The following is a 22495-nucleotide window of genomic DNA, read 5'->3' as shown; positions in this document are numbered from 1 at the left end:
ACATATGAACCATTTATATGAGTTAAAGAAACCAAAGTTGTTTAACAAGATGTGTTCAGTGAAGTCCGGGTTCCATCTCTGTCTTCTCTTGCCTGTTCCTTCCCTTTCTTTTGATCACTGTTGGTATTGGTCTTGGTTTATCTTTTCATTTGATGCTTTTTGCAAATGTGTGTATATGTATACATACGTGCATATGTGCATGCATATCTATGTGCATGTATATATGTGTATATACATGTGTGTGCATGTGTGTATGCACGTACATGTGGGCTGTATGTGAGTATTCAACTGCATGTGTGTGTATGTGTCTGTACCTATGTGTGTGCATATGTATATGTGTGTGTGCATATACGTTGGGCATCTCTGAGTATCCATGTGCATGTGTATATATGTGTATACATGTATATGAATGTAGGTGTGTGCACGTGTGTGCATATGTGTGCATGCATGCATTTCCCCTGCTCTTACACAAAGGGTAGCATACTTTGTGCCTTCTCTGTACTTGCCGTGTTCATGTCCTGCTCCATCTCAGAGGCCCCTCGTATCAGCACAGGAAGACCCACCTCACTCCTTGTAGTACTTCCCAGGACTCCATCATGCGGTGCTCTGTGGTTCATCCGTTGTCGCGCTGGGTGGACCCCTGGGTGGCTTGTGTCCCCTTGCTGTCACAGACCAGGCTGCATCCTGTGGGTGAGTTTACTGGTGCTCCTGCCATGGGCTGAGTTGCCAGGCGCCAGGCAGATGCACAGGCCCCTCCCCCGGGTGAGCCGTCTCAGTCCCTGGGAGGGCCTGCACCAGCAGGATAGGGCTGCACCTCTGTGCTTTGGCCCATCTGAGACGTAGGAAGTAGCAGCTCTGTGTGTTGTCATGTGCATTCGGTTTTGTGGGAGGGCGAACAGGCTGGTCTTCCTCGTCCATGAACTCTCTGTCCCCTGGCCTGTTTTCTGCCCAGTGTTGGTCTTGTCCTGTGGCTCCAGGGTCCTTTGTACACAGAGGCTGCCAGCCCCACTCTGTGACATAAATATCTTCTGAGGACTTCTCATTTGTCTTTTGATTTTGCTTGTGGTGTTCTTGGCAAATCTGTTTTATTCTTATTGGTTGAATTTAGCACTTTTTTTAAAATTGTGCTTTAAGTGAAAGTTTACAATTCAAGTCAGTTTCTCATACAAAAACTTATACACACATTGTTGTGTGACCCTGGTTGCTTTCCTACAATGTGACAGCACACTTCTCTCCACCCTGTATTTCTCATGTCCCTTCAACCAGCTTCTGTCCTCCTCTGCCTCCTAATCTCGCCTCCAGGCAGGGCTAGCCCACATAGTCTCATGTGTCTACTTGAGCTAAGAAGCACACTCCTCACCAATATCATTTTGTGTCTTATACTCCAGTTTAATCTTTGCCTGAAAAGTTGGCTTCGAGAATGGTTTTAGTTTTGGGCTAACAGAGAGTCCAGGGGCCGTGACCTCTGGGGTCCCTCCAGTGTCAGTCAGACCTTCTTACTCAGATTTGAAGTCTGCATCCCATTTTTCTCCTACTCTATCAGGAATTCTCTGTTGTGTTCCCTGTCAGGGCGGTCGTTGTTGCTGGGCACCGTCTAGTTCTTCCGGTCTCAGGCTGATGAAGTCTCTGGTTTATGAATTTAGCACTTGTGAAAACGGCCTCTGATCCAGAAGATGTCATGCAGCCCTGGTGTCGGAGATGTGGGGGCAGAGGGTTTCACACTCCTTGGGGCAGGTGTCAACCTGCTGCCTGGGTGGTGATCTGGTCAGGGCTGTAATAGTTGGTGGAGAGGCTGGAGGAGTTGTGACAGAGGCTCTGGATGTGGCCACATGGTTGAAGAGTGGGCCCATGCTCTGAAAACTGCCCTCAGAGGTGGTGAACAGGCCCGTACAGGGCAGGGATGGCATAAGAGGCAGGGTGACCAGGATGAGGGACTGGGGGTGGAGGAGCTGGGCCCTGCCACAGCCATGTGGGTTTCAGGGACCTGAAAGGCTGGTGAAATGAGGTGGGGGGCACACTCTGTGTGGGCATCACACCTCGTCTTATCTGGCCCCCACACTGGCCCATTTTACAGATGCAGACACTGAGGCTCCATAGAAGAGAGGCCTGTTGAGGGTCTCACGTGCATTAAGGGACAGATGCAGCTGAGGCTGCTGCCAGTCCAAGGGAGGAAGCCTCTGAATGCTGACTTTGCTTTGGAGCGGCTCCAAGGCATCAACCGAGCCAGCCTGGAGTCTAGGAAGGAGGACCAGACAGAGCCCAGAGCACAGTCTGCATCCTGGGCCACGTATGGGGCTGGGCAGGAACCTGAGAAGGCCTGGCAGGGAGGGAGGAGGTCTGGGTGAGAGGGGCCGGGTAGCCAAAGGCATATTCAGGACAGGACAGGGCCTGGACGCTGAGGAAGGCAGGAGGCTGTGGCCAGGGAAGGGTTGTTCACAGCTGATCCCTGGGTTTCCTGAGGCCTCACACTGTTGGGCAGAGAATGCAGCTTTTGCAGTGTCTCGATTCATGAGGGACTCAGTCCCTTTCTGGTCATCCCCAACCTGGGTGGCCCATGGGGGCCAGCCCTCCTCTGGATCATCAGAAACAGAATAATGTATAGCATTTGAATTGTACAGTAAGAGGAGCGAAGGGGAAAGTGACATCAGTTGAGTCTTTCTGAGAAAAGGGGGATCTGTGAGGGTACACAGAGGGGACATGGAGGGAGAAAAACATGACATGGGGTAGCCAGGGCTGGGGCAGGTGTCCCCAGTTGTCTGTTTGGCTGGGCTGGGCCCCATGATGGTGGCCTGCATCCACCCTCAGGAGTGTGGCTCCAGAGGGATGGAAGGGCAGTGGCCTGTGGCTTAGGCAAGCCACGTGGACCTCAGGCTGACTGAGGTCTGGGCGTGGGGGGTGCAGCTGACCCTCCCAAGCCCTGGGGAGACCCCACTGGGGACAAGGCTCAAGAAGGGGATGTGAGGAGGGCAGCGCAGGCTGGGTGCAGGGCCAAAAGTAGAGCTGGGGCCTATCCAGGCAGGTCAAGGCCTCCACGGCCACCCAAACAGACCTGGCTCAGAACCTGGCCAAGCTTAAAACCAGTGGTGGAGCCAAGAGCAGCTCAGTGTGGTCCATGGGTGCCCGCTGCCACCAGAGAGCTGCTGAGGGGGCTGGGGTGGCCATGCTGCTTCATCTTGCTCACACACCTGGGGAGGCCGGGCTGTGAGTCAGACAGGTGAGGGACCTAGGTGTGGTCACCAATGTGTGCAGCAGAGCTGGGTGCCGATCTGGCCCTGCTGCACTTGGGATACCCTTCCCTATGCACTGGGGTCTGGCAGTGCCCTGGAGTCACGTGGCAGCCCAGCCCCTCCCTTCGTCATCATAGAGTTGCTCCAGTGCCCACCTGGCAATGCCCTGGAGCCTAGCCGCATGGGCTGACTAGTGCACGGGCAGCTAACCCTCAGTGTTTGGCTCTGTTTGTCATCTTCTCCGTAGTAGCAGACTTGTGGAGAGAGCTGGGCTTTCTAGGCACCTTGCCTCCAGGATTTTGCAGAGCACCAAACAAGTTGCCTAGTGGCCCTGCCCATGTCTGATCTGGCGGGCAGGCAGGCACGGGGCACTGCAGGGACAGCTCCTCGCAGGTTTGGGGCACTGGAAGCCAGTGCCTTCCTTGCTGGCTCCTCAGGTCCGCATGGCCATGCCTGGGTTCCCTGCCACACCCAGAAGCCCAGGTTGTCAGATGGCAGCCCCACTGGCCCAGTGTGGAACGTTGCTTCTTCCCAATGAAGAGAGAGGAGGAGCTGGGTTTCCTGGGACTCCCCAGAGACAGGCTACAGGCCCTGAGCTCTTTACTCTTGGATCCTCCCTTGTTCTGAGGACAGTGTGGCTCCTTCTCTGTTATATCCCCATCAGGAAGGCTCCTTGGAGAATGGAAGAGTCTCAAATTATTTGCTGAAAAAAACAACCACCACTCAAAACCCGTAGACCCATTAAGTGCTCTGTGGGGTCTGGGGCACCCTTTGCTGGGGACCTGGAATCTATGGCCCTCACCCTTCCCCTTCAAGGTGAGGGGATGTCCATTTAGATGTGAGTCTCATGGAACCCCACCTGGTGGCAGCACTGGCATCTCAGACCAGGTGCCTGACGGGGCGGGGGGGGGGCGGGGGAGCATCAGGCCTTACCTGGGCTCAGGCCAGACCCAGGCCTAAGAGTCAGCCTCAGGGTGTCACCAGAGCATGGATGGTTCTGCTTCAGCTGTCTAGACAGGGCCCTTGGAGGCTTTGCTCTCTATACACAGAGACCCAGGATAGGCAAGACGAGACCTAGGGATATTATTCTCATTGCCTGATAATGTAGGCTGTGCTGTGGGGGACAGAGGCAGGGAGGACAGACAGACACCAGGGGCCAACAGTTTTGATGAAATCCCACTGGAGCTGTGGACCCGTTACTGCAGGGCTCCAGGTGAGCCTGGGCCAGGTCCCCAGTGCCCTGCCCACCTGACCCTAGCAGTCCCCTCGGTGTGCCTGCCCTTCTCATGTATCAGCCATGGTGGCGGCCACTGCGTGCGATGTGTCTTTTCAGCTGTGTTGTTTGTGTTTCTCTCAGGCCCACAGGTACCCCTCGAGGCTGTATGTGGTTCACGTTTCACCAATTCTCAGAAATGTTTTAAGTCAAACCAAGGAATCTGGTTAAGAAGACATGAATATTTAGGTCAAATGGCTAAAGAATACTTTTCAGCCTTCTTTGTTTCCTTCAGGCCGAGTTCCAGAAACCAGAAGTCTGAATTTGGAGAAGGCTGGAGTAAAAACCAACCCTGACAATGAGAAGATCGTGGTTGATGCCCAGGAAGCCACCTCTGTGCCCCACATTTATGCCATTGGAGATGTGGCGGAGGTAAGGTCTGTGCCCACTGCAGCCTGAGCCAGGCCCAGGGTGTGCGGGCTCTCACCCCTTTCCTCAACCACAGGCCAAGGGCCAGCCTCCAGGAGCTGTCAGAGCACGTGATCTGGGGAGGGCTAGGCGTTAGGCTCTGCCCTCTCGAATGCTAGTCCTTCATGTGGAGGGTGGATATGAGAGGACTTAAAAAAAAAAAAAAACCAGCATGGTAACTGAGTAAGAAGACATGATTAGCCAATTTGGTTGTGAATCTATTCATGTCTTGGCTCCCAAGGACAGATTTGAGCTGGTGCCTCGACCACCCAAGCCGGTCTGGAGGCTCAGCGTCCTGGAAATGCAGCTGCTAGGACAGGGCCTTGAGGTTGTCTTATCCCCACACAAGGAGCCTCCAGCCAGCCCACCTGCCCCCCACCTCCTTGCCTCAGTTTACCCCTCTGAACCATGGGTATCAGCCTACACTGAAGACATCCTTACCAGGGCAGGGATGGGGGGTTCGACCTGGGGAAGGGATCAGGTTCCTGCAGCCACACGGGTGAGGACCCAGCCCCCCCAGCACGTGACTGTGGCAGCATTTCTGCCTCGGAAGCGGGGGCTGTAGGACTCCCTTGTGAGGTCGTGGTGAAGGTGCCACGGAGCCCACATCCATCAGCTGAGGAACGTTCAGTCAGCAGCCCCTTCCTCACGTTCCAGGCTCCAGAGAGAATACGGGCCGATGAATGGTGGAGTTCCCACACCCCTCAATTCTTCAGAAGCAGTCAGCCTGGCCTGGCCAGCATATCCTGGACGGGAGGGGCTTTGGCGTGGCTGGGGGGCCCTGTGGCATTGTGACATGCTGATAGCTTTCATCCATCACGTGTTTACTGACTCCGGGTGTGTACCAGGCACCACAGGAACAGGCACCAAAGGTCCTGGTCCTCATACAGATGACGTTCTGGTGGGGGTCGTAGATGACAAGGAAGGAAGTAAAACATTTCAGGCATCAGGGGATGCTTACTGCCAGTGGTCAGGAGAGACCTGGGGGCAAGGGGGTCAGGCGGAAGTCGGGGAATGCCCTCACCACCCTGCCTACCCTCACCTAACCCTCCATGGAACCGGTTTTGGGAAATGCCAGGGAGGAACCTGGGGGAGAAGGGGAGCTAGTGTCAGAGGCAGAGTGGGTCCCCGTGTGGGCACTGGTCGCCATTGTCACTGATGTTGCAAGACCACTCCTCCTTTGGCCCCACCTGCCATGCTCTGCTGTAGTCCTTCCCCTGCTCACAATAGTCAGTGGGCTCAGGAGAGCTTGGCACATATGTGGACATGGGCTGGGGCAGGGGTTATGCAAGGCTGAGCCTTCGCTTTGTTGGTGGGGCTGAACCTGCCTATTTGATACCCGTCCCCAGAAATGGTGCCCACCAGTCACCACACAGACCCCTCCTGCTGGGGTTGCCCGCTGGCCAGTGCCCAGGCATGAGCCAAGCGGTTATCCCCACACCCATCTCTTGAGCCCCACCAGGCTGTGAAACCAGGTTTAGGAAATGGCGCTCGGGCCCTGGAGGATGCTGGGACTGACTGCTGCATATGCAGACCCCTAAGGGCCTCCCTCTGGATGGATGTTCCACAGGCATCCCTCAGCTTGTGCGTGTGAGCGGGATGGCTCAGCCAGGCCCAGAGCTCCCGGCCTATTGCCTGAGCTGTGTCACTTACAACCATCCTGGACAGCCGTGTCATTCTTGTGAAGGAGGTGGATGGCTTTGCATGCCCTTTACTGCCCCGCAGGCCCAGCCGTTTATCTGACCATGCACTTGCTGGGGCGTTATCTCTGCAGAGCACGGCCTCTACGTGTAAATAGTCGGGACATGGCGTTCTCTGACTGCAGAGCTCTGTGTACGCTCTGTGCATGCTCCACCCTGAGACAGCACCAGCGTTCCTGGCGGAGAAGCGCTGTGTGCGTTACAGCCGCACTTAGCTGTGGACAGATGAAAACACGGGCCTGCGCGCCCCCTGTCACCAGCCAAGTTAGAGCTCCGTCGGCTGCACAAATGTGCTCCTCCCGGGCTCCAAGGCTCATGACACCAAGGTAGAAACCATCATGGTTCAGAAGGTGCTGCCAGAAGCATCATCTGTTAAAAAATTAAATCCACTCTGTTGGAAAAGTGACTCTGAGCCGTCAAAAGAGTTAACAGCCCGCTGCTCCGGCGACTGCTGGAGAGAGCACTGGGTGGATGGGTGGGGTGGCATTGTTTAATGCGATACTGTGCGCTGTGTGCGTGGTCGTTTCCGCAGTTAGTCAGGCCCAGTGGAATGCACCGGCTGCCTGCACAGCTTTATCTCCGCTGATCTCCATTCATTTCTGGAATGCCAAACAGCATCCGCATTTCCTGTTGCAGAGGTGATTGGCAGCTGGCCCCAGGCAGACGCGTGCAGGAAACCAGTGGCAGTGCCACCTCCTGTTTTCCGAGGAGGCCGTATCCTGGGATGAGAGGGGTCTTCAGCAGAACAGCGCCCTGATTTGAGATTTGTTGTGGGCTGTGGTGTGAAAGTCAGACTGTGTGTCAGGATCACCCAGAATGCTCTTGGGCCCGTTTTAGCCTGAATCGCAGTCAATGCAAACCGTGTTGTTGTGAACAGTCATGGACTCAGCCCCTGACACGTGGAGACTCCATGCATGACAGAACCAAACACTACCCTGTCCTGCGCCATTGCCACAAATTGGTGGTGGATCAGACCATTGGGATCCATAGGGTTTTCACTGACTGCTTTTCAGAAGTAGATCACCAGGCCATTCTTCCTAGTCCATCTTAGTCTGGAAGCTCCGCGGAAACCTGTTCAGCATCATAGCAACACACAAACCTCCCTGGACAGACGAGTGGTGGCTACACACGAGGTGCATTGCCTGGGAATTGAACCAGGGTCTCCCACATGGAAGGCGAGGATTCTACCACTGAACAACTAACCAAAACCCCACTGCCATCTAGTTGGTTCCAACTCGTACAATCCTATAGGACAGGGTAGAACTGTCCCATAAGGTTTCCAAGGCTGTAAATCTTTACGGAAGCAGACTGCCATATCTTTCTCCCACGGAGAGGCTGGTGGGTACCCTGACCTTTCGGTTAGCAGCAGAATGCTTAATCACTGTGTCACCAGTGCTCTTACTGAACCACTGAAAAAAAAAAAAAACCCAGTGCTGTCAAGTCGATTCCAACTCACAGCGACCCTATAGGACAGAGTAGAACTGCCCCGTAGAGTTGCCAAGGAGCACCTGGTGGATTTGAACTGCAGACCCTTTGGTTAGCAGCCATAGCACTTAACCACTACGCCACCAGGGTTTCCACTGAACCACTACTACCCCTATAATGTGAACAGTAGCAGGATCTTTTGAGCTGTGTGGTGGGGGCAGCTTTCTGTGGTTGCCAACCCCAAGAACCGGGTTCAGATCAGAGAGAAACTGTGATCGAGGGTGGCTGGGGCCGAGGTTGTTAGCAGTCCACTTCTCTTCCAGGAGCTGGATCGTTAAGATGGCTGCATGTAACCACAGGCACCTCCCTAGGGAAGCTGAGAGAAGCGAAGGAGAGAATAAGAGAAACCCGCCAAGGGCTTGGAGAGGGTCCCACACTTTCTCCCTGCAGGAGAATGTGCCTCAAGTGGTGGAGGTGTTAACCTCCTTGTGGCTCCATGGCAGACCATGTTTGGGGTTTCTGAGAGGGAGCCCCCTCACTAGGAAGGCGATGGACAGCCCTTTGGGTGGTGGCATGGCGGCTCCACTGACACCCTTGCCCCTGTTGAACTAACTCCTGTGCTTCTCCTGGCAGGGGCGGCCTGAGCTCACGCCCACGGCCATCATGGCAGGGAAGCTTTTAGCTCAGCGACTCTTTGGTCAGTCCTCGGATCTGATGGAGTACGACAACGTGAGTGATTGCTTCTCCCAGAGAGCACCAGGGCCAGCCTGGGAAAGGCTGTGCTGCTCTTCTGGGGCTGAGGGTGCGTGTGTGCATGTGCCCACGTATGTATGTATGTGTGCACATGTACACACGTGTGTGTGTACTTGTACGTGTGCAGCTCTGCATGTGTGTATGCACATGCACACATGTGCATCTTTGTCCATGTGTGCAGGAGTGTGCACACACATGTACAGGTGTGCACTATGTGTGCATGTGTGTGCATGCGTGTGCACATGTGTGCAGCTGTGTGTATACATCTATGAATTTCGTGTATGTTCCTATGCATATATGTGTACACACGTATACTTTGTGGGTGTGTGCAGGTATACATGAATGTACTTAGTGTGCTGCAATGCATGTGTGTACATACACATGCTTGTGAACATGCTGATGTTTGTGTGTGCAAGTGTATGTATGCGTGTGCACATGTGTATGTATGTGTGTGCATGGGGGGTAGCTCTGTGGGCATCACCCAGGAACGGGTGGGTGCAGTGAGTCCGTGGGGATTGTGAGCTGCCAGGGGTCCCGTCTGGGGTCCTGGGTTGCTGTCACTGCTCTTTGTTTTGTAGACTAGGGTCTTCAGGTATGGGGGCCTGAGAGGTGTGCTCATTGGGGACCCACATTTCAGGTTCCCACAACAGTCTTCACCCCACTGGAGTATGGCTGTGTGGGGCTATCGGAGGAGGAAGCCGTGGCTCGTCACGGACAAGAGCATATCGAGGTAAGTCAGCACCCAAGCAGTGGCCTGCCTGCTGATGACGCCCTCTGCTGCGCTCACGCTCCACTGAGGGCTCCTTCTTGACGGAGGCCCAGTGAGAAGGGATGTAAGTGTCCCAACTTCTCAGAATAGCAGCCTGGCTTGGCAGGGCGGGGCATGTGAGCCCAGAACAACAGCTAGGTGTGGCAGGCAGGGACACATGGGGTGGGGACCTTGGAGAGTAACATGAGGGACAGCCATAGCTCCTGGAAGTCTGTGAGGTGGGACTGAGGCCCAGTGGTCATCCACCATCTTGTATCGTGATGATAAGGGGAGGGGCCCCAGGCTGCCCTGTTCCAAGCTTAAGAAGGTACCAAGAAAGAGGCCCCATCACCCAACAGCCCCAGCACCACCCCAGCACACTGCAGGTGTGCCCAGTGCTGTTGGGGTATCCTGATGTGGGGGTCACCAGCTCCCCTTGTCGAGGTTTCAGGGCAGCAGGTTGCTTGGCCCTGTTCTAACAGGCAGACCTGATTTTGTCACTGAAGGCTCAGGGACCAGGCAGCCTCAGTGGCTCTGCCTCTTTCATATCTCCCTAGGTCTGGGAAGCCTTCACCCCGCTTCTTCTGGCTGTCCTCCAGCTTCTGAACCCTGTGGAGCCCTCCCCCCAGCCCCCTCCTGCCTTCCTCTCAGCTGTGATCTGGGGTCAGACCCAGCCTGGCCCCACCCTTGAGCCCCTCTGCCTTCCTGCTTCTCCCCTGTGGCATGACCCCTCCCCCACAAGCTCCTGGCCTGTAGTCCTCGGCCACGACTTGGCCAGTCCTTGCAGGACCCAGCAGCCTCGACTCAGTCAGAGGGGCCCAGTGCTGCCTCCTGGCACTCACCAGAGGAAGGAGGTTTCCATTGACAAGGCCATTCCACAGGGTTGCTCCAGCAAGTGGGCTGAGGTCCTGTGATGGCCTGGTGGGATGCTGGGAGGCTTTCAACACTTGCCACACTGTGGGTGCTGGAGGACTCTGCTGGGTTTCCTCTTGCAGCTGTAGCACCTTGCAGGCGCCTCAGAGAAGCCAGACCCCATGCAGCCACCGTGGTGGCGGGTGGCGGGGGTGGTGTCTGGTGCTGCTTGGGAGTGAGTCACTGGGCTCCAGGGTCTGCCCCTTCCCCAAGCACCCCAGTCTCCTCCATCAACAGGACGTGGCTGACAGGCCAGCCTCCTCACAGCCCTTTATTTGCTACTTTTGTTTGATTCATCACGAGTACATTGGGACATATGTTCATGGCATTTTATAATGTTGTTTTATGTTTCACAATGTTGAATGGCCAAATACCCTTTGTTTGTTTTCTTTTCAATTCTGTTTTAGTTAAAACATTATTCTCTGAAGCTCAATTAATTAATAATGGCTGTGCAGCACATGTGAGGGCCTTGCTCATTTTTTACCCTGTCGCACCCCCAAAGATGCTGTCGAGTCCTTGGCGGGTGCTGAAAGCCTTTGTCCAACAGCTCCGGTGTGGGCCAGCTGCCCCGCGCCTGCCCTCGCCCCCTCGCTCAAGTGAGGGCTGAGCCAGTGCTAGGGTGCCCAAGGGAGGCTTTGTGGCTGGGACAGGCGGGGGAACCACCACTTCCTCCATCCTGCTGATCCCAGACCCAGCTGCCTGAGGATGCCCTGTGGATGTCAGGGTGCCTGTGTGCACAGTGTGAGCTCTGGGCTGGCACTCCTGGTGCCCTGCACTGAGCCTTGGCCACATCAGGGCCTGATCTGAGCTGGGCTTTGTGGCGTGTCTTGGATGGATGGTGGGTGGTTAGGGCTTGGCCGGCCTGGCACTCACCTGTTCTGCTGCTGTAGTGTACAGGGGTCTCTGGGCCTGGGTGTCCACCCCTCAGAGACCTGCCCAGGAGAAGGTTTGTCCTGCAGACATGTGGCTTGGCTACAGGCTGCCTGCACGTGGAAGAGAGGGAGGCTGTCATTCTGCAGCCAGCCTGAGCTACAGCTCACCCCGACCACAAGCTGTGGACCCAGCCCCTCACCTCTCACCTGCCGTGCCTATCAACTGGGAAAACGACTGTGGGAGGCATCGGGTGCCCACAGGCCATTGTGTCTTGTCACCCAGGTTTATCACGCGTATTATAAACCACTGGAGTTTACCGTGGCTGAGCGGGATTCATCCCAGTGTTACATAAAGGTGGGTATCCTTGTGGTGGCCTGGGCAGAGGCATTCCCAGGAAGTAAGAGGGAGGGAGGGAACAAGGCAGCCGCCGAGGGGTGGGGGAGTCCCATGTGGCCCCGAAGACTTACCCTTGTGGAGCCCAGCGGTGTTGCTATCCCCAGTGTGGGCTCTCGCTCCTCATCCCTGGAGCTCAGCCCGGCCTTGCTGGGCCCTCTGCATCCAACCAGGAAGCACGTGTGTTTGAGGCTGTCCGCACAGGCTCCTACTGGGGTGGGGTGTGGGCATGCCCCGGGGTCCATCCCCCTCCCCTGGCTGAGCATGAGGCTGACACTGTGACTTTTAGATGGTGTGTCTGCGGGAGCCCCCACAACTAGTGCTTGGCCTGCACTTCCTCGGCCCCAATGCGGGCGAAGTCACTCAAGGATTTGCTCTGGGAATCAAGTAAGTTCTGAGGAATGTCCGCTGTTGCGTTTGTGTCCCCACTAAATGTTGGCAGCACTACAATGAAAAATCCTTTAGGTTTTATGTTGCTTTTATGTAGCATTGTACATGTTTTCAGCAGAGATTCTCTGGGCCTTTGCTCAGACGTGGCAGGTTGAGTTAGAAGAGCGGCTCCTTTCTTCTCCAGCCAAATGCCGTTGAGCCAGAGCCACATGGGTGTCCATCTGTGGCTGGCCGCCTGGGACTGAGGGTGGAGGGCTCACAGCCCTGCCAGCCCTGGGGACCACCATGCTGGGGTCGCTGTTTGAGCCTCTTCTACACAGCCTGAGTGGCCAGGGTTAAGGCCCCTTGCCACCGGCTGAGTTCTCCGGGAGTGGTGAGCAAGGCCAATTCAGCTTGGGAAAGCTGGATGGCTGCAGTGTATCTGGAGATGCCCACAGAATGGCTGTGTGGCTCCCCAAGCCTGGCCGTTGCCTGGGTCTCAGGCTCAGGCTGTGCGTTTGTGGGGCACTGGGGCCAGCCTTGGGCCTTTGCTGCAGGATGCAGAGGTCATGGCTCTGGGATTAGGGTGGATTGGTTGGGGCAGTGAGAAGGTCAGGCAGGCAACTTGGGGCCATGGTAAGGCAGGAGGGGCCGAAGCACAGCTGACACCCACCCAGGCGGCAGTGGGGAGCCCGTCTGTGGGCCTAGGAGAGGTGCGGGCGCAGAGGGAAGCTGCCCACGTTGCAGAGGGTGTGTGAGCAGCCTGGGCCCCAGTGAGCTTGGGTATGTGGATGTGGCTGAGAGCCAGTCTGGAGAAGAATGCCATCCCTGGGCAGGTGGAGGCAGGAGTTCTATAGACAAGGAAGGGCATGGAGATGGGCTTGGGGTGCCAGGAGCAGATGCTGCCACCCTGAGGGGCTGCGAAAGGGGCTGTCCGGGCCAAAGGTCTGGGGCAGATGCTCCAGGGGCACCCGACCCTGCCCACACGCAACCCGGCCCCTTGGATGGTCTTCCCCTTGTGGTTCCCGCCAGGTGACCTTGGGGCCATCCTGACACAGTACAGGGCTGCAGAGGAGAGCAGGGAGGGCTGGGTCCAGGAGTTGGGGCACCAGCTGGGATCACATTCTGAGAGCATGTATCTGTAGCACTTAATTGCAGGATTGCTCGCCACAGAGTAGCATCTGGGCTACAGCCATCATTTGGAAGTCTGGTCCAGAGTGGCTGTCAGAAGGAAGCCCATGAGTATGGTGTGGGCTCTGCCCAGAGTCCTGCCTAGGGCCTGGGTGCGGGGGTTGGGAGTCTGCCCTGGGAGTGAGGAGAGTGACTGGGGGTGACTCCTGGGACCCGAGCCATGGTGTCTGGCCCCCCGACAGGCCATCTCTGTCCATACCCTGGCATGTGGATGCTATTGCTAACAGTGGTACAAGCTTCCAGGAATAGTCTCTGGAAAGCTCTTTAAAAATATGGCGGCTTCTTTTTATAATGTAACAGCCCGGAGCTGTTTTCCTTAATATACAAAGAGCTCTTATAAATCAATAACAGTAATAATAAGGTGAACAACCCAAAAGAAAAAGAAAAGAGAACATGAAAATGTAATTCACAGGAAAGGAAAATAAAAATAAACAGTAGAAAGCTGTGTGAAACACCAAGAAACCAATTTGGTTGGTAAGAAAAGGTTTGACAATGTCCGGTGGTGATAATTTCCCAGTGTCTGCATGGGGGAGACACTGAAGGCTGGAAGACACCATCAGCAGGAGTGTGGTGAACTAGAACTGCCCTCCTGCCCACATTTGAAATGCATGCACTCTCTGTTCATGTTAGGAATTTATCCACCAGATGTTCCAACACACATCTGCAAAAATAAATGAATGGCTGTTTGTTACAGCCTTGTCCATAATGGCAAGAAATGAAGCCTACTGCCACCTGTGCCCTGTTGGGGCCTGGGTGCCCAGCCTGGGGGTCTACACACTGTGGCCCTTGAGGAGGTAAAGAGTATGTGGGTGGTCACTGTGGGTGTGTACAGGCACGCGCGGATGACTGGAATACCCACAGGCAGCCCTTAACCCAGAGGCCTTGGGCAGACAGGCTGGAGAGCCTGGATGAGGGCCAGTTCACAGGAGGCCGGGGAGGCCAGGATGGGAAGCCTGGGTCACTGAGCCTCTTCTGCACAGCGCACCCCATGCTCCTTGTTGAGCGGGCAGCAAGGCTGGATCAGGTCTGTGCTGGGCAAGATGCTAGTGCTCAGACACAGCCCCAAACAGGGCCAGCGGTCCTTGTCCATGTAGTGGGCACCTGAGCACAGTTGTTGTGCTCTGTGTAAGAAGTGCTGGGTGCTGAGCAGAAGAGAAAGTTGAGCGGGACTAGGTGAGAGCCAGGCTGGGGCGTAGGCTGCAGTGGGACATGGGCTTGGATGATTCCAGGCAATTCCAGGAGCAAACCAGGCAGAAAGAGCAGCTGGAGCGGAGGCCTGGAGGTGGGCTGAGCCTGGTGCATTGTGTCTGGTGGGCTCAGGACAGCAGGAGGCCACGACTGGGTTGGAGGGAGGTGGGGCCCCAAGTGGCGGGGCCTCCTTGGCCATGGCAGGGACTGAGCATTTACTCAGAGGAAGATGGGACAGCTCTGACAGATGTGGCAGGTGTTTCTGGCTACTGGACAGAAAAAAGAGGGAGGGTGGGAGTGGGGGAGGGAAATAGCCAGGAGACTCAGTGACTTCCACAGCCCCCCATGGGCGCCACCTTCTGGAGGACGATGGGACGTGAGCTCGCCTCCCTGTGACTGACTCCTCACCTTTGTCCCCATGTACAGGTGTGGGGCCTCTTACGCACAAATGATGCGGACAGTGGGCATCCACCCCACCTGTGCCGAGGAGGTGGTCAAGCTGCGCATCTCCAAGCGCTCGGGCCTGGACCCCACTGTGACGGGCTGCTGAGGTTAAACCGCTGTCCCTGCCAGGGCCAGGCACCAGTGCACACGCCAAGGCTACTACTGCTGTTATTACTGCTGCCAGGCCTCTCCGAGCCCCGATCCAGGTACTCATGTGTGGAAGGCTGTGTTTGTGGATGGAGCACATGGGGCGGGGGTGTCTGGAGCCACTGAGAGCTGCTCTTCCCAGGCACATGCCAAGGGCTGCACATGCTGTGCCACCTTGAGCAGGTGAGGTCTCTACCCTGTGTCCAGCCCACAGTGGCTGAGAGGAAAGGCTGGGCTCTGTCCTTCCCCTGCTCAGGCTTCACCCTCCGCAGCGCATCTCCAGGCAGATGTGCTCAGGGTGGGCTCAGAGTCGCTGGTCACCATAAGCTGTGGGTGGGCAGGCGCACAGCTCCCATTTTTCTCATGCCCAGAAGGTGGAGATGCTGCCCCGTGCACACTGCCCGTCCACACATCTGGTTCTGTTACAAATTTTCAAAAGACAGACTGACAGTGGTGGCCGGAAGCCTTGGGGCGGGTTGAGACTTTGTTCATCTCAAACTCTCTTCAGAGGAGGAAGAAATGACGAGCCCCTCCTTCACTTCTGTGAAGGAATGTGTGTATGTGTGTGCTTGAGGGCTTCCCATCTTCCAAGTCTGAGTGGGGCTCTCCTTGGGCCCTTTTGAGGCCAGCCACCGCATGTGTGTGCCCGGGGCTGTCAGCCCCTCCCAGGATAGGGTCCTTTGGGCCTCCCCTCTTGACTGGCTGGGCTGAGGGGTCCAGGGCCGCTCCCACGGCATGTCCTGGGGGCTGCATCCCCCCACAGCCCTCCGAGCGAGGCTGCCTTTGATACAGAGAAACAAAGGACGTCCTGAGGAGGCTCTTATCGGCAAATCCAGCCTCGCAGAGCTGTTTTGTTAAAAGCCCTGGGAAAAAGGAGCTTGCTATAATTTTTTATCGTTTCAAAATATTTTTATAACAGTGCCGAGATCCTAGTGACACACCTACCTGATGAGGGGCAGAGGCAGGGGAGGAAGGGAAGGGCGCCTGCCTTCCCGCCCCGGGCAAGGCGGTGGGCATGGTGGCCACTCTGCACTGACCCCAGTGTGCACCTGCAGGTTGGCTGCAAGATTTGCCCTGGGTCGGCCTTCCATGGCAGAAGGCGTTGGCCCATGGAGGCCAAGCCTGAACGAGCTACACCCCCCAGAGATCCTGTGAGAGCGAGCCAGCGTGCTGCAGCTGTATTTACACAGACTGCCTGTGTGCCCTGCAGAGATGGCTAAAGTAGGGCTGTCAGCCCCCAGCCAGCCCCCTCGCCCCCTTCTGAGCCAGCCCAGCGGCCCCCAGTGCCAGATGATGACGACCTGCGCAGAAACCCACCCTGTGGGCTGCCCACGTTCGAGCCCCGTGGCATTTCTGGAGTGCAAATAAAGAGGGTGTTTTCCTGAGGTGTGCTCTTCCCATGGTGTCCCTGATGGGGTGGGCGGGATGGGTCAGCAGGGCTTGCCTGAGGCAGTGTGCATCCGTGTTCCCAGCAGGGCACGGCTGGTATGGGGCAGACCGTGACTCTTCTGCCCCCATGCAGGAAGTCTCCTTCCCCTACCCAATCCTGGGATCCCACCATGCCTTGTCGGGACCTTCCACTCAGGCCACCCTCGCAGCTCTCTGCATGCTTCACATCGAGAAGGGTGGCCAACCGCAGGCGTGGTGGCAGAACAGCATGGCAGCGGTGTGTTTGAAGCTTTCTGTCCCTGAGCGTCGGGCTCCTTGTTACACTCCTACTGTGGCCTCGAGTCAGGCTGTTGGCTGTGCTCAGGCTAATCCCTACACTGAGGCATGACATGGAAGGAGCGCACCCGTCAGTCACCGAGGAGACGGCGCTGACAGGGCAGGCAGGGCTGCATTGTGCTGGGGCTTTGTGGCAGCTAATCGCGTGTCTTCCTTAAGAAAACATCACTTAGCCTGCCGGCCGGGAGCCATAGATGAGACCCTGCTTGTCAGCAAACAAAGGAATGTCTTTCCACCTTAATGGGCTGAATGAAGCCTGGTGACTGCTGGTGTGAAGTGGGTGCGCAGCTCTCAGACGCCCAATTAAGATGCCAAGTGCGCTGGGCCCACTGCCCTCAACAAGTGCAGCGAGATCAGCTGTGTCCCATTTAATGCATGGCTGCTGACACACCGGCTTCCCGCAGGTATTCTGGGAGGGCACACCTCACAGGGATGGAGGTTTCCCCTGCCTTGTGTCCTGCTGTGCATCAGCTAGCCTGGGACCCATGGGAGGTGCCGTGCTCGCCCCTCTGGCCCTGGGAATGGCCCCTGCCTGGCCACATCTAGAAGCTTGAAAATGGCCTTTTTGTGATTATAAGAATCATGCATCACCTTGTGAGGAGACTTAGTACAAAGGGGGTAGCGTTTCATGCCTGCCCATCCCACTGGCCAGTAGTGCCCCCCACCTTGGACATTCCATAGTGCTGCCCCCATGTCTCTGTGACCCCATGGCCCCCTCTGAGTGGTTTTCTCTGCACACCTCTTTGCTCCCAAAATGGGACTTGTGCCCGCACATCCACTGTGTGTGTCAGCTCTGTTCCTGTCACACTGGTGTCTGGGGGACAGCCTTCACCCCCAGTCCACCAGCCTGCACCATCCTCTACCACCACCACCCGCTGTCGTCGAGTCGATTCCGACTCCTAGAGACCCTGTAGGACAGAGTAGAATTGCCCCATGGGGCTTCCAGGGAGCGCCTGGTGGAATCAAACTGCCGACCTTTTGATTGGTAGGTGTAGCTCTTAACTGCTACGCCACCAGGGTTTCCATTCTCTAGGAGGGAACAGAATGTCCATGGGCCTGCCCACTGGTCACCACCAGGCTCCGCAGGGCCTGCAGATGGCCACATAACCCTGGACATCTGACCATGGAGATGCCACAGGTGCTCGCTGGCAGCTCTGAGGCCTGCATAGGGTATGCCTTGCCCCAGCCTGCCGGCAGGCAGCCCTAAAGCTCCATTCCCACATGCCCACAGCCTGCACGGAGCTCACGGTGCTCCTGTGGGCAGATGAAAGGCTGCAAAGATGAGCCTAGCTCACAACAGTGACCCCCTGCCTGCCCTCTGGGTTGGGGCTTATCAGCACACATAAGCCTTGGCTGGCTGTGGTGCCCAGTGGCCTGGACTGGGCTCAGGGGACCCTACGAGCACTAACACCCCACACACCCCTGCACTGGTGGGGTACTGAGGCCCTGGAACCCCCCAGGCAGCCACAGAGCTGGGAAGAGAAGATGAGGCTCTGGCAGGGCAGGGCGCACAGACAGGCCGCTTCCCTGGACCACCCACACAGGGCTCACCTTAGGGCAGACCCCCTGCACGTGGGCCTAGTGAGTTGATTAGGAGTATCCAGAGGAGGCTGGCTGTGGTTTATGTCCTGAGGTGTCCCACTGCTTCAGCTCACAGCGTGGCCCCAGGACAAGGCAGGTGGTTGTTACCAACAGCCCTGAAGGGGAGTGTAGGGAGGGGTGACAGGTGGGACCGGAGCACCACAGGCCGGGTGCTCTCCACCTTCCCGCTGCCTTTGCATGTTTTTATGGTGCAATGAAAATACGATTTTAATTCCTTGTTTTGTATAGCTTACAATTACCCCTGGCGACGTCTTGCACGTTCCACTGTGGCTGCAGGTTGCGCAATGACATGGGGGTGGGTAGGAGAGAAGCAGCTCAGGCCCGGCCACTCCTTCTGCCTCACTCTTGGCTCTGAGGTGGGCAGGGTTGCCCTCCTGCCGGCCACCACTTGGTCGCCAGCACCCAGCTCTCTGCGATGCTGTCTGGCAGGCCCTTCACTGTCTCCAGAGGTGTGAGAGGTAAGTTCACAGAGCAGGGCTGGACCAAGGGTGAAAGGGGCACATCGGGCCTGGTGGGGTCTCTGAGGAGGGGTCCTGGGACTGATGGCAGGGGATGGGGAGTGCAGACAGCTCACAACAGATGGCTGAGGTGCTCAGGCTGCAGGCTCCCACCAGACTCATCCAAGAACCCCAATGCCCAGCCCCAGAGCCTCCACCTTCATGCAGCTGGAAGCTAAGGAAGCTGCCCTGCCCTGTCAAGGGCAGCCTGCGGTCCCCCTGCCCTGCCAGCTCACCCCTCCTTCCTCGACACCTGAGGTGCCTTCATTGGCCCCCTCTAGGGTCCTGGTCAGGATGTGTGGTGAGAGCATGGGGTGAAGTCACTGGTAGCTGCAGGTGGGGAGAACCACGGAAGCAAGGAGAATCAGAACCTGTGCTTGTGGCCAGCAGGAGGAGTCCAGGACTGTAGGGTGGCACACAGCCCTGTCCCCGTCCTCCCACCAAGGTCCGGGGACAAGGACCAGCCAAGACTGAAGCAGAGCCTGCCTCTTCCAGAAGCATCTCCTTTGCACAGGTTTCTAGTTTGGATAGTGCACAAGCTTGCCTATCTGGGGCCTCTGGGGCCAGAGGGCCATGGGTCAGGCCTGGCTCCTGGGCGATCTCCCCCTTATCCCCTCTCCCCCCACCTCAGGAAGGCCCCTCCCTCTTGGTCTCAACTAGAAGACTGCACTTCCTGCCAGCCTGGGGGTCATGGCCTTTCCCTTGCCTCTAGACAACCAAAACTGGGGTAGAGACTAGAATGGGGGCCAGGTGGGGACGCAGCCATGCCAGCAAAGGACAGGTGTCCCACCCTCAGGGACCACTCTAGCAGGGCCTAGTCATGGAGCCACCTGTAGGCCTGAGGCCTGTCAGCCCTTCGCCCAATGCTGCCAGGGGGCCCATTGGACACCCGCCCATTTACACAGGGCCCTGACCCTGCCTTCACCTCCCATTAGTCTGGCAGAGGCACCTGGTTTAGGAAGCTGCCGGCCAGCCTGCCTGCTGGCTTCTTTAGATCCTGCCCCCCAGGCCATGTCAGAAGCCATCCTGGGGAACCTGCCAATACAGAGACCCTTCTGAGGATCCCCCTTGGGAAAGCAACCCCTACAGCCTTTGGGGTGGCAGGTTTCTGCCCCCACTTCTCCCCTTCTACTCCCCTCCCGCCCCCACCCCTGCCCTCTCCTCACGCCCTCATTGTTCTCCACCTTCCTCTTCCCCTTCTGCTTAGGTTTTCCCTGGTGCTGGTGCCTTGGACAGGGAACCCCGGGCCAGATGGGGCCTCGTGGGGGCACCATCCTATGTCCCATCCATGCTTGCTTCCTTCCTCTGCCTTGTCTTAAATCTGGGCCCTTTTGCTGGAGGCTGCATGGCCCTGGAAACCCTGGTGGTTAAGAGCTACAGCTGCTAACCAAAAGGTCAGCAGTTTGAATGCACCAGGTGCAACTCGGAAACTCTATGGGGCAGTTCTACTCTGTCCTATAGGGTCGCTACGAGTTGGAATTGACTCAATAGCAATGGGTTGTTTTTTGGTTGCACGGCCCTCGGAGCTGCCTGTGGTCCTTTCTGTGTCAGGCAGGGGCAGAAATAAACAAGCAGAAGTGCAGTGTTGCCCTGGCCAGACCTCCCACAGCTGAGGGTGGCAGGGAGAGGATGGTGGTGGCAAGAAGGGGCTGCTGGGCACACGCACCCAGGCTGCAGTGGCACCACAACTTTCCACCCTGCTGTCTCTGGGCATCTCTGTTCGACCTCTTGGCTGGGAGGGCAGGTGCCCCCAAAGCCGTACAGACAACAGCTCTGTTCTTCCAGGGACCAGGCCAGGCACCCTGGCTCCTTTGTCTTGGCTTGGCACAGGGGTGCTCCTGCCTGGGAATGGGGCTGGAAGGGAGGGGCCGCACAGGAGGGCACGGGGGCCAGCACCACTGTTCTTCACACCGGTGGCCTTGGGGCAGATCCAGCCACAACCCAGGATTGTGCTGGCTTGGGAAATAACCAGACAGTTATTTTAAGATTCCTCAGCAGTCAAGAACTGCCAAGAAGCTGATAATAAGAGACATTGGTTCATGCCTGTGGGTCAGGGTACCACAGCAGCTGCGTCTGAGTGCAGAGGGGCCGGTGCCCAGTGTTCCCCAGCTGGGCTGCCAGAGGGTCACTGTGAGGCAGAGGGAGGCTGGGTCACACCAAGAGGCATGGGCCTCAGACATGGCGGGTGTCACCACGGCCTGTTTTGAGTCCACCATGGCAGGGTAAGTGTTGGTGGAGGACAGCAGCAGACACTTAAGCTCATGAAGGCCGAGAGCAGTGCCCACTTGGCACTGCACCCACGGTCCTTCTTGCACAAGCAGCAGTAGCTGTGCCTCCCTGCGTGCCAGGTGGGTGCCGAGGACTTGGAATGGCTCCATTGTCCACACAGTGTCATTCATGGTGCAGTCACACCTGCTCTGGAGCTGGAGGCTGCAACCCTGGGAGGGAGGAGAGATGGGACTGTGGGCCCATTTTACAAATTTTGCTTCTTGACCTGTGTGAGCTTGATCACAGGACGGCAGACCCACTCTGAGCAGGCTGACCAGCCCACCCTCGCTTCTCCCCAAGTCCCATGGATACAAGGGGCCCCCATCCTCCCCCTCATGCCAGCCGTTGCTGCACGGCCCAGCTCCCAGCAAGCTCTCAAGTTTCTGGCCCTGCCATCTGACTGTTGCAGACCCCTGCACATCCTGGTCCCAAGCCAAACACCTGTGCCTGTGAGGGTAGCAAGGAGGACGCCCCAACATCGGCCCACTGGGTGCGGCAAAGCATCCTAGACCTGAGCCTGCCTAATCCCATCCCTGATGCAGTTTACGGAGCTCAGGTTTCTCTAATCCCGAAATTCAAGCTGGGGGCCCAGCAGGCTTCCCAGCACCCGCCGAGTGGGCAATCAGGGCCTTCTGGGCGGGCAGCAAAGGAACTCCGTCCCATGTGCTGTTTGCGTTTGGAGCTGACCTCCAGTGGGTTCTTGTGGCTCTCACTCCAGGCAGGGCCTCCTGCCTGCAGAGAAGTGCCCACCCTCAAGGACATCAGGGACAGGCAAGGGCCTGGGCACCCAACAGTGAACATCCAGCCCTGAGGAGCTGGAGGAGCTCAGAAAACAGTCGGGGCTTCAGGCTGCCTGGCTAGCCCTGCTTAGCTTCTTCCCGGCAGGAAATTCAAAGCCAGTGGCAAAAGCAGAAATGACGGTGAGGCCAGCCCAGCTCGAGCCTGCTGACTCCAGCCTCTAGGGTTTCATGGGACAAGGATCAGGCCTTGCAGTTCCATGAAGTTAAGCTTTTTTTTTTTTTTTAAATAGAGATCTTTTTGGCTAATAACCAATGATCAAATAACACAAAATCTTTGGGAATAAAGTGGAACCATAAACAAGAAGCAACGTGACCTTGTTATATAGCAGCTGGGGGGCAGGAGACAGCTGGCCCAGCTCCCTTCCCTGATCAGCAGCCACCAACCTGCCAGGACTCCCTGTAGCAGGCACCAGGCATATGTGTGAGCGCCACCATTGGGCACTCAGCACAGGTGGGAACATTCAAGGCCCCCTGTTTATAGTGATATCACTAAGACACGCAGCTCACGCTTTGTCAGAACAGCTAATGGCACCTTATTTTTGAATAAAGCCA

At 56.8% G+C, this 22495-nt stretch overlaps 1 protein-coding gene across 4 annotated transcripts in view; it reads left to right on the top strand.

Annotated features, from left to right (window-relative positions):
• TXNRD2 (thioredoxin reductase 2) overlaps window positions 1-16431 on the top strand; it is a 71780-nt gene extending 55349 nt beyond the window's left edge. For 2 of the 4 annotated variants that reach the window (XM_049865190.1, XM_049865188.1), the window contains exons 12-18: window positions 4736-4872; window positions 8667-8762; window positions 9424-9516; window positions 11602-11673; window positions 12002-12099; window positions 14887-15110; window positions 16107-16431. In XM_049865190.1, the coding sequence (XP_049721147.1) occupies window positions 4736-4872; window positions 8667-8762; window positions 9424-9516; window positions 11602-11673; window positions 12002-12099; window positions 14887-15010 (620 nt within the window). In that variant the 3' untranslated portion in view covers window positions 15011-15110; window positions 16107-16431. The other 2 variants (XM_049865187.1, XM_049865186.1) reach the window with 1 other exon arrangement.
• Window positions 16432-22495: the final 6064 nt, after the last annotated feature.

The sequence above is a fragment of the Elephas maximus genome, chromosome 22 (genome assembly GCF_024166365.1).
Source record: "Elephas maximus indicus isolate mEleMax1 chromosome 22, mEleMax1 primary haplotype, whole genome shotgun sequence".
Taxonomy (NCBI): Eukaryota; Metazoa; Chordata; class Mammalia; order Proboscidea; family Elephantidae; genus Elephas; species Elephas maximus.
The sequence above is the reverse complement of the archived record's forward strand: the minus strand, read 5'-3'. Positions and strand labels throughout refer to the sequence as shown.